At 39.7% G+C, this 12139-nt stretch overlaps 1 protein-coding gene across 1 annotated transcript in view; it reads right to left on the reverse strand.

Annotated features, from left to right (window-relative positions):
* Positions 1 to 12139, reverse strand: part of LOC138180572 (cell adhesion molecule Dscam2) — a 163515-nt gene that overhangs the window by 19084 nt on the left and 132292 nt on the right. Inside the window, exons 13-18 of the mRNA XM_069114569.1 lie at positions 11696 to 11875; positions 10061 to 10208; positions 8510 to 8808; positions 2465 to 2613; positions 2084 to 2238; positions 979 to 1160 (exon numbers count right to left, since the gene is read on the reverse strand). Of these exons, the coding sequence (XP_068970670.1) occupies positions 979 to 1160; positions 2084 to 2238; positions 2465 to 2613; positions 8510 to 8808; positions 10061 to 10208; positions 11696 to 11875 (1113 nt within the window). The remainder of the gene's footprint in view (positions 1 to 978; positions 1161 to 2083; positions 2239 to 2464; positions 2614 to 8509; positions 8809 to 10060; positions 10209 to 11695; positions 11876 to 12139) is intronic.

Here is a 12139-nt window from a genome sequence, read left to right on the forward strand (position 1 = left end):
TGAGGCAAGGGAAATGCGTCCGTTCTAACTTGGAAATACCGTAAGTTATTTCTTATTCGGAGGAGGACGTTCGAGGATCCGTTTAGTTCGCAGGCAACAAAGCTATTTCTCCACCTTGCGTATTTTGTTATACGAAAACCATAGGGAAGAAACATGCTAAGTTATATCTTTCCTTTTTCACAGAACAGCACATTTTCAATTTATAAATTTCATACCATGTCGAGCAAGTCTGTATTAGTAAAACTGCCTCCCTATTTTGTTGTGGGATTAAATAAACAGGTACTATATTTTTTATTTTTTTAAATCTATCTGAGAGATATTAATAATTATATTGTCGATTTAGCACAAGCACGATGAAACTAAGAAAAGTATATTTTTCTAGAAATTAGTTTAAATAGAAAGTAATTTATTACTCAAGTATTAATGAAAAATACCTGTTCCTTTACGAATTAGTTAATAGTCTTTAGATTTTGAAGATCTGTAAGAAAATATTATTTATATAATGTATTGCTAGCTACTAGAAAAAGGATTGAAACTCCATTTTGAATTGTGATATTGTTTTTAAGGAATAATATAGTGTTATTAAATATAACAGTCTAAGAATTGTAATTTGTTAATTTGTTAATTTGTTTCCTATGCCAGTAAATATCTCACTTTTACAGTTCAATTTCACAAACATCTCAAGATTAACAATCTTTTTCTCACAAACTAACGACATTTAAATATTATATATTTATATTATAAGACAATAAAACGATAGACAATGAAACAGTGGTGGTTAATAAAACAGACGATATAAAACGATAATCCAAACTTATTAAATAAAACTCTAACTTCAAAATTCCTGAGAAAGGAAATTCTCAAAACTGAAACGATAACGTTACGAGAAGAGGAAGAATAAATAGTAAATAACACAGAAATAGCAGGGTGAAGTGAACAGAAAACAAAAGTGAAATAACCTTGATATCGTTTGCTCACCGTCTTCGAGGGTCTGCACCGACACCGGGTCAGATCCTGGACCGTCGCCTTTATTATTGAACGCCTTCACCACCACGCTGTACTGTGTGTATTTTCGAAGGCCGGTTAGTCTATAATCGTAGGTGCCATCCCCGTTTCCCGTGATTCCTACTCTGGTGATGTTCACCGATTGATCATTCCCTCTGAAATAATGCCACGGTTGGTGTTCCTCGAGGCAGAAAGATAAAGCGCGAGAAGGAACGCTCGGAACTCTACGATACTTAAAGCCATTTCGTGGAAACTAGAGCGAGAAATAGTCTCCTGATTTTTCCAACTTCCCCTATCCCCCTCTTCTTGATGTCCGTATATATCTTCCTAGTCAATATGAAATATCTCGTAGACGAAAGAACAGAGCACGCGTTTCCGCCATCGTTTAACGAACCGACGCGATTCTTCGCGAATTACAATCGAGAGTTCATGGAATCCCGACAACGAAGAAATTCCATCGTTTAGTAATGGTTAACGATGAACTTCGTTCAAATCCATTCTGCTGTCGTGTTCCAGCGACGTTATTACATTTTCTCTAGAATTTCTCGTGGAAAGTCTGGAGAAAGTATCCCAGTTCAGGATGTCAATTTTTAAGTCTCCTTGGGATTCTCTTATAAAGAAGCCGCAGGAATTTTGTTGATATATATTCGACCTTTCGTACTTAGATTTACTTGTGTTTGAAAAATATTCACCACTATCATTAGGCGAAAATAATCAAGATCATAATATCGAGTTAGGCAATTGAATTTGTTTTATTTTAAATTGGTGCCCGCGGTTCGTAACCCGGTTTAATAATCGCCAGTACGAACATCGTAATGAACATCGCAATAAATTGGACGTTTCATAAAAGCGGAAAAGCAACGAACGTCCGCGAAACATCTGTTACGAGAACAAAGCACGGCGATTATCCGCGGCGGCGGAAACGCGAACCGATCGTCCGTCCATCGTCGATGGAATCACCGTGATAATCGACGAAGATTCGAGCCCCTCATCGGGACCATGTCTCTTCCCTTCTAAATTCTACGATCCCGAAGTGTGCTAGAAACTATTCTAAATAGCCGTAAGCGGATAACGATACCCGAGATTGGTGTAGCTGATGGTGTATCCGAGAAGTTCACCATTCCAGAGGGATCGATCCGGTGGTTGCCAGGTGACCTTCACTTGCTGCGGTCCTAAAGGCTCAGCGATAACGTGTCTAGGTGGTCCGCCAGGAATTTCGCCGTCCGTTTGGGCCTGTTGTGTCGTTGGTTTCCGTTGTCGTGGTCGTTTTTTTATTCGATCGAACGGAGACGCGTGGACCGAGTGAAAAGGGAAACGATGAGAAAGTTAAACGAAATGGCGGTCGTGTTCGAACTGAACGAATAGATGGACATAATATGATACAATGATAAAATTTGCTTTCTTTTATTTTTTTTCTTTTTTTTTTTTTTTGAGACATGCTGAAATGTTTGATACTGACATGAAGGATGTCGCTTGGCGCTGATGTTCCAAGGTGATTTTCCGCAAGCACCCGAAAGTGGTAGGAGGTCGCCGGTTTTAGAGGCGACACCAGCGCGACCGTGTTGTCCCCTGCCACCATCTTCTGCGTGTTGTGCTCATGCCACACGTCTTTCCAGCAAAAGGCAACGACAACGCTTAGAGGGCTTGTGCATCGTTGATCGCTAGGATAGTCGACGGATTTACGACGCACAGCTTTCACGCGCCGCACGAAACATATGTACGCGAACTTTCGTCCCACCCCGAGGCGCGCTATCATAGTCACACTTTTTTTATTCTACCAGTTCACGGTGAAACTACGCGTCGTTTTCAGTTTCGTCCTTTTCCATCGAGTTAAAGAAAAAATAAACATAATCGACGTCAGTTGAAGGCTTCTTCGTTGCTTTCAATGGCGCAAAGGAAACAAATTTGTGAAGAAAAAGCAACGATCGCGTTTCCTCGTTGCAAAGTTCGCTGACTTATCGAAACTTCGAAGATGGAAGTATATCGAATTCAATTTAAACTCGATGTGTCTATGTTGAACGTCTGTTGTGACGTATATCCTAATAATATCGATAAACTTCCTTTCGAAAGTCTCCATGCTTTTTCAGTCGAAGGAAACTTCTGTTAAAAATAGTAACCTTGTATGGAACACCAAGAACGTAACTGTTGCGTTTTCTTTTCGCAGATCTTATTAACTAACTTCGTTTTTAGTTTTATCATCGTTGGCTCAGAAACTTCGAAAATTGAAAGATTCGTCAAGCGGCCATGTTAGACGTCATTGAAAACGAAGTTATCTCAACCAGAAAAAGAGAATTAGCTGGCTGATATCGCGGACGGGCAGAATAGCGGTAATCCGCCTCGAAGCAGTCGAAAAATCGAACGTGCGAACGAACAGGCGATCCATGGTCGACAAAAAAACTGAAGAAAAAGGAGGACCAATCGAAGGGAGAGTAAAGTTCAATAAAGTAATATCACATGGTACGTATTTCCGAAATTTTGAAGCAAGTTAATCAAACGCGTTCCGCTGTGATTGAACAAAAATGCAATATTTTCGGCTCTATGAACTTCTTTTATCGCGTGCCCTCGATACCCGTTTATATGAATAAAATTCCATTACTATCACGCTTTACTCTGACAATAAAAACGTACGAAAAAAAGGAAGGAAAGGAAAACCAAAATTAAAATCGTGTATATTTAATTTCAATTCCGACGTTCGAATAAAGAAACGAGTGAAATATTCGTCGTCGACTATGAATACTAGAATGATCGAGTTCGCACGATCGATATAGTCAGGGGTGGCAGCAAGAAGAAATCCCGGGGGCGGCAGTGATAGCGAATACCCGACTCGGTGCTTGCCCTGAAAACGTGTTTCACGCGCGTTCACACCACGACAGGCCTCTGTCCTTCCATGTGTTAAGTTCGATAATTTAGCAGCGGCCAGGCGATTCGAGTCGATTAGGCGTAAATGAGGACATCCGAAGTTAACGAGGGACTGGATCCTGAGGGCGGGTAGGCGAGGCTTGAACAGAGAAGGAGAGCGAGTGAGAGGAAAAGGAGAAAGAGATAGATAGAGTTTGTGTGCGGGGTGTTCGACGCTTTGAAAGAGAACTTTCCACCAGCGGAGAAAATAAAGGCAGAAGACAGAGAGAAGAAGCACAGCGTCAACTTTGCGGCAAACTTCGACTTCCTTCTCGTGGCACGCTTTTATGAAAACCGTGACCCACCCTTCGCTTCGCTCGATATAACACCCTTCGCCTGGCTCTCTGTTCGTGTTGCTCGAAAAAACGGGTCATTCCACGCGGCGTAATTAAATATCGTCGAATAACCGTTGGATACGAGCGAACTGCAGGCCCCTTTCTGCGAACCAGCCTTTCGTTGACCGGTTCTCCATCGACAATACGCGTTTGATTCGATGGCTAACAAAACTTGTGAAGGTAGGGCGGCTTTGGCTTTCACGAAAATTGAAAAACTTTCGCCCTGTGTACGCGCCGTGGTTCACAGCCGGAAGTCCTGCTAGAGCTAAGGGAGACTCGACTGCGGCGCTTCGAAATTAATTTTTCCATTAAAATGTAAAAACCAACCGGGGCTGCGAATTGGCTCGTTTCGCGGGCGTTCTGCGGGATCATCGTTTATTATTTTGTTGGCCGACAGCTATTCCAGCTAGGGGAATCGAGAGAAGTCGATAAAAAGGTAGGAAAGCTTTGGAAACTGTAGAGAAAGCCGTACGTCAAAGGTTTGTGGTTCCAATCAGCGACGAATCACACGAAAGAAACCACGGATTCTGGCATACGATCGTTGGCCCAGATTGATTATATATTGTTTGCCATATTGCGCTATAATTTCATTCCCTCCGATTGCCCCCGCAGCTAGCCAGCCAGGCTATTGATTAAATTCGAGATCCAGCTTGACAGTCCAATAATGGAGTCTTAATGTGGCACCGCCGAGATATTACGAATCAAACTCCTTCCGACGGCCGGCCTGTAATGAAACGACGATCGTGCTTGTGGATGGAAAGCAATTAAAATATAGAGACCAGACGGAGGAAGTTCGTGTAAACAAAAGATAGCCCAAATGAAAACTGTCGTGATCGTAATGAAATTTTCCTTCTCTCTCGTGCGTGTCGAATTCAATGAAAAAAAGTCGATCAAGAAACTTTATAGGACGTATAGGCTGTTTCAAAAAGTTGTGGTCAGATGCATGTAGTAGTAAAAACAGGTAAAAAAGGATACAAGTATCGTTGGTTTCGGAGTCAGATATTTTCGTCAGTGAGATATATCTACCTCGACATATTGTTTGTTGAGTTCACCAACATACGTTAGTTCGAAAATTTAAAGCCAATCTGAAAATATAGATAGAAATTTTTCTTTTTTTTATTGGAAACATACTCTTCGTACAACACATTAGTGTTCTGACGAATACTAGACGCTTTGACGGTCTGTCTCCAATTTTTTGAAAAACACCGTATATTTGAGAGATTTTTGAGAGACTGAACGCGTCGATACCAAATCGTCGACGATGATTTTGCATTGAAACATGGAATACGGCTGGAAGTAAGTTGAATGGAATCGGAACGAGTCCTTCAGTTTGGTATCTCTGGAACGACGGTACTCTCCGATCCCTTGAAGCGATATTGCCCTAAATATTCAAAAATCTGTAAGGACCTTTTCCTGGCTGCGAATATCTCGCGTCGAGGAATCGATCGGGAAACAGACAGAAGACCCTGCACAGCGTTTCTCAAATTTCACACGGATTCGTCAGGGACCCGGTGCTCGAGTTTCGCGATCGATTAAGAAATGCTCGATGAAAACCAGGAGAAATCAAGTCAAGAAACCAAAGATAGGAAAGATAGAAAGAGTTAGGAGAAGAAAATGGGTATCCAGTGAAAAATAACGAAGACGTTCTGATGGTCGTGAGGTATGAATAATGTCTGACACGTTCCCCACGGAAATCGTTATGAACGAGTCAAACGACATCGGCAAAGTCGAGGAACACCAAGATGGATCTTAGTAACGCGATGGATAACACCGTCACAAGCGAGAAGAGGTCGCTATTTGAATTCCAAAGAAGCTTTCAGGGAGTCTTTTTCCTGGCGTACATGTCAAAGCAATAAATCACCTGGCTCTATAAAGATTCAGTTATCTGTATCTGGTCGAAGAAATAGGTTAGAATCCTCCGGATCGATCTTCCGTTTTTTTTTTCGATATCTGAAATTAATACACTTCCAGATAGGTTTTCTCTTGGCCTCTATCTAATCTGTCATATTTTTTCGAGAACATACAGTTTCTGGAACATTGACCGCGAGTGGCTGGAAAATGATCTCAAGTTTGAGAAACGCTGTACTACACGAAAGAGATCCGATGTAGCGTTGCCAAAGTTAGACAACCCAACTGTAATCCAACAAACAACATTGGTATATCTATTTTCTTTAACGTATCGGCTTTCATCATAGTGCGGGGCACGTAGCCGCTTAGGAACTGCGTGATGCGATCGAACATTACTACCTAAAGAAAATATCCAGCAACCCTTTTACTTTCTTTCACATCAGAATAAAGGGATAGTATCAAGTTGATACGCAACAAACTACGTTATTGACAATATTTGTTATCAAGTTATCAAGTTATGTTTCTTCATAATCGACAATGTAAAACTTCTCCATTTCTGTCTGCTTGGTGAATGCAATAGAGCCGTTTGCAGCATCGATCTTCTAATTGTTTCGAGCAGAGTAGTTCTGTACTATTTTTGAAGACGAAGAAAGCTATTGGAAAACTTCAACTTCAAAGCGGAATTAGCACGAAACGCAATATTCGACTAAAAATCGCCTGCAAAACATCCACCATTCCTTATTCCCGATGTAATAGCTAAAGAATCTCACGGAAGTGGTGTGAACACGTTTCGGAACGTCAACGAGTGCACTATGAGTATGCGAATTTAATGATAGGAATGAGTCTAACATCCTTGTCCGCAGCGTGAATTCGATCCCATTGCCAATTCCGAGTCGGCACGAAGCTCACGGGTCCGAACGCCTATCCATATGTCATCGATACGCGTATTTGACCACGATCAATCGAAGTCACGGCGCGGTACACGCTCCCGAGACACGCCTCTCTGTCTCGAGGCAAGCTGTAACGTCGCAGGAAGCTCAGTCCAGTGACCTCCTCATTTCCATCCCATCAAACGGTACCAACATACCACATCGAATCTCATCACCAAACCACCGATCAAGTTCAAATTAATTTTAATTAACCCTTTCAGCGTTATGAATCGAAACTCGTGATATTACGATTGTTTACGATTGTCGAATGTTTACGAGTTTCGAAAAATTGCTCATTATGCGGCATGTTTATGTCAATGAACGAAAACGTTTAGAATCACTTGGTGGCTATTGTGAACTAATTTGTACGACCAATATGGCTTTTGTCGACGTACGCGTAAACTGTATTTATATTAGTCAACTATTTATCGATCGACTCAATTAAGAAATGTATATCAAAGCTTCGTTGTGTGAAATTTTAACGTTCAATATGACTATTAATACTATAGTCTAATTTAATTTAGATATTTCTGCAATTGTTAATCCATTGTCGACTGATCAGTGATTACACGACCAACTTAATTAATATTGCATATACCACTGGAACTGGACTGGAACTAGATTGGAAATCGATCGAGCTAATCTGTTGTAAACGCGGATATAAAAAAGACGCAGTAGCAACAAACTACTTTTGTATCTCTCTTCTCTGTTTAAAAAATGTTCAACTTACTTTTCTTCCATGATTCTAGGGCGACATACGATTCAGCACTCATTCAAGAAATTTATTAATTTTTAAATATGAAAAATATAATTTTTTCTATTTCGACGTCTCTAATAAATGATATAAATTGCGAATCAGAAAATTCTGAAGCTTGTGCATTTTGCGTTTCAAATAATTTCAAGTGTAATTTAATATAGTTTGTACCAGAAATGAAAAATTTGCACAGCGTTTGCTCCACCGCAAAAAGTGGATGGCAAATGTTTATGCAATTTTATACTTTTATGAACGCAATTAACCTAAATAGAGATCTGTCTCATTCACTAAATATTATAACGGACGTTTTACTCTGAATATTTCATGTATTCTTGTAAATTATACGCGCTTTGCACACAGCGTGCCTTTCGAACTTTTCATTATCTCAAAAAATATTTCAAATAAAGCTACTATTTACTTTAAATTATCCACGAAGGCACCAACATCCACGATCTAGTAAGAAGAAAATAATGTTCGATAAACCTGCCTCATTAGATATCTTAACACTGAAAGGATTTAATCAAATTATTCAGCGAAAAGCTTTCAAATTCATTCAATGTACATATATTAAAAGATTTGCAAAGATTTTGGAAGATCCGGTGATAAGCTTTCCGCGACGTGACGTCCCAGGTGATGTCCATTGGACAGCCGCCGTTCCTCGATCGATAATCACGCGCGTTACCCGATACACCGTGGCGGCCGTGTACTGTACGGCGAACAAAGCGAATCAGCCAACCTACCCTGCGCCTCCTTGTACTGCACGATGTAGTTGGTTATAGGCGAGCTGGCGTGCGCTGGATCCTGCTCGCTGGACGGCGACGACCAGGCCAACAGCAACGATCTGCTCCCTTGCTCGGCTACGTGTAAATTCCGGGGAAAATTCGGTGGCTCCTGAACCAGCAGCTTGATGCTCGCTCTGGCATGCCCGTAAGCATTCGTCGCTACGCACATGTAGTCCCCACGGTCTATGTGGTTCGCCTGAGTGATACGTAATTCGGAGATCACCCTTCCTGACACCTTCTGGTTGTCTATCGTATATCTACAAATGAAAAAGTAGAGTCAGTTTCATTAACTGGCCGCTACGTTGCCACAGTTGTTTAAAATTTCTCTTCGGATAACGACGGTAAATATGCATTTACCTAGTTCGTACTTGCTCCGACTAGTTAGTAGTACCACCAGAAAATTACCTTGACCGCAAAAATGTAAAACGAAAATAAAACGAGCGATGAAGAATAAAGATTCGAGAATAAAAAATAAATTTTTTAATAACTAAATAAGTACTGCTTGGCGGAATTGTTTGAACATTCATATAACTTCGCATCTCTGAAATTTTAGATTAATCGCCGATCCTAGTTAACACCTTAGTTTATGATCTCGCTATATCGTTTCCACCAAGTACACGTAACTTCGAGCTACTAGCCATCGTTGGCTATCTGCACATCCTCGCGAATAAATAGAATGAATAGAACGAATACGTCAGATCAATCAAATATATACATAGACTTTTATCAAAGTAGATGCATTATTCTTCTATTCTATTTTTAAGTTATCCTTCAAGTGTTTCATTCGTCAGGGCGAACACGTCAGAACAATCAAAATGAGAATAGTTACATCATTCTACAGATGTCTTATTCATTAGAACGACAATTCTCACAGACGACTATCGATTGTGTTCACCCGTTCTTCTATTTCGCCGTAATGGATGCACGACAAGGCGTATCCGTGGATTTAATAGATATGCTAGAAGACTATATCGCTAGAAATTTATTGATAAACGTTGCTATGTCGCGGTGCTCGAGTAATTTTGCGTGAGCGAAAGTTAGCGAGCGACGCAACAAGGGATGCGCCGAATAATTTTGTAATGAAGGAGCACGATGCAGAGCGAGCTGTTGGGAAAATGTTCTGAGGAAACTCTCCAACTATGGCGCTCAGTCACATGCTTCGTGGAGTGGAACCGACGGAGTGTTGTACCAGTAGAATCCCTTGAGGAAACTCTACTTGAACTGCGTCTAACTAATTCTCTTCGATGCTTTTGTTTGATTTAAAATATACAGAAATTTCGGAAGCAGATTCTTTTGATCGATCTCCACTGAGAATGGTATTCTTCGACGATGGACACGCAACATGTTAATCAATTGACCTGTCTCGACCGACTAGCATTGTAATTAACCTGTGTGTCTCTCTGTCAATCGAGATCGATGGGAGATCGAAGTGTCATTCTCATCGATCGTTCATAATGTAAGCTGCAGTGTGTATGGGAGGGAATGGGCTTGATTAATTTCGATACAAACCTAACATCGTAGTTGGGGTCGACTCTGCTGTCACGTGCACGCCAACTGAGATCAAGAGGTGCGTCTCCTTCGGCTTCGCAGCGCAATGTCACGCTCTCTCCTCGTCGTACTGATTCCTGCCGCGTTTTCACTGATACTTGAGGGCCCGCTGTTTCGAGCATTCCAAATTGTTAGTGTGCTTGTTTTTATCTATCGTTTGTTGCTAAGAGGAACGCCAAACGTGCAGAACGATGTACGAAATTATATTTTTTAAACGAAAATTTTACGATATTTCTAGTAACCGATTAACAAGATTGTCTCTTCAATAGAAAATCAAGAAATTACCGTAAATTATATATATTAGATTTTAAAAAGATTTGTGAATAAACATATCAAAAGTTATTGGTCGAATAATCAGAATATTAATATAATTTCTTTAATACGAGTTTAGATCTGGAAAAAGAGTCATGAAAATTACTGGAAACATAAATTTACCACTTATTGGAGATTAAGAACGTCCTTTATTTCGTGCAGAAAGATAAATCGATCTCAGCTAGGTTAATTTCTATTTTTTTAATCCATTGTTTAATTCATTCTCCCCAGAAATAGAAGGAGATATAGGTAGATCTAAATAAAGAAATTAACTCAAGAAATTTTTAATTCGAATGGCGAGTTCAGGGCAGAAGTTTATATTTCAACGTGAATCAAAAATGATTAATTACTAGAAATGTTAATTTGAATAGAAATAGTAATATCGTAGATAAAGAAGTGAAACATTTCCACGTATATTTATGTTCAATTCACCGAAAAATGTATGGTTAGACGGGACGATAAATTGCAAGATCCATTTTCCTTGAATTGCATAAATTGAGTCCTTATTCGCGTGACTACGAGCAACATACGGCCTGTGTTTCTCATTGCGTCATCGCATTTCTTTAGTTACTGACTGAAATGAAATAGAATTCAAATTCTAATTAATTTATATATCATAATTTAATACATATGTATATTATATATTTAATATATTTAATATAGATATCCCAGTTTCTCCAAATTTTATTGTAAAATTGTTAAATTGTTAAATCGTAAAATTTACTTAAGCAGGAAAAGAATATTTATGCATATTCATCTTTTATAAACACTGTTAAAAAATGGAATCTAAATAAAAGTCTCTTTTTTCTAGTAAATATTATAGCGACTACTCTGAATATTTTATATTTTCTTATATTTAATATTTTATTATTCCCGTGTATTTTTAAATTCCCCACGAATATACATATACAAATCCATAGCCTAAATATTAATCAAATCTTTCAAATTTTTTTCTATAATCACGATATTAGAAAACAAAGAAGTGTAAATTGACTAAGGAAAATTGGAAATGAAATATATATGACGTTAACACGACATTAACTCCTAATGGATTAATTCACTATACCAACGAATTTAGACGAATGTATGAAGCAATATTAACTACATCGGCCTCGCCAGGCGTTCCCCTCTGTATGGATCGAGAATGGTGATATTGGGCTGGAGCTCGAGAAATTCGGCCACGAAACGAAGAATTTCAGAGCAGCTGGTCGTGGCCGGAATCCCAAGTTCGCAAACTGACACAGATCCAGCCAGCAGTAACTTGTTGTTGCGTGAATATTTTACCGTGAACTGTTAGTCGAATGAGCTTGCTGAGGCCGGGCCCGATACCGTTGCTCGCCTGGCATAGATAGAAACCGGCATGATCTCTGGATACCCGTGAGATCACCAAGGACCCGTTTCCGGCAACTCCTGCTCCCTCGGTGCCACTGTATCCCAGCTCTCTGTAGTCGCCTGGTGTATCGCCTGAATGTTTCGAGGGAGCAGCCATTACTCGTCTAAACTAACTCGTTATCATAATTTTCTGTCTGTGTTCTGGTTAGGGGTCGCAATATAGGGTCGTAATATTCTGGTATCGGGAATCGTAATAAACAGAGACTTTCATTGGGATCAAGAGAAAACAAGGAAAATAGGTATTTCTATCTGTGAATTTTGATATTGGAGTTTTTCTTCTTCTTTGCTTAAATTGAATTAAGATTTAGATTAAATTAATATATTACATATGGCATG

This window comes from Bombus flavifrons, chromosome 6, assembly GCF_040668555.2.
Source record: "Bombus flavifrons isolate JBK064 chromosome 6, iyBomFlav1_principal, whole genome shotgun sequence".
NCBI classification, from domain to species: Eukaryota; Metazoa; Arthropoda; class Insecta; order Hymenoptera; family Apidae; genus Bombus; species Bombus flavifrons.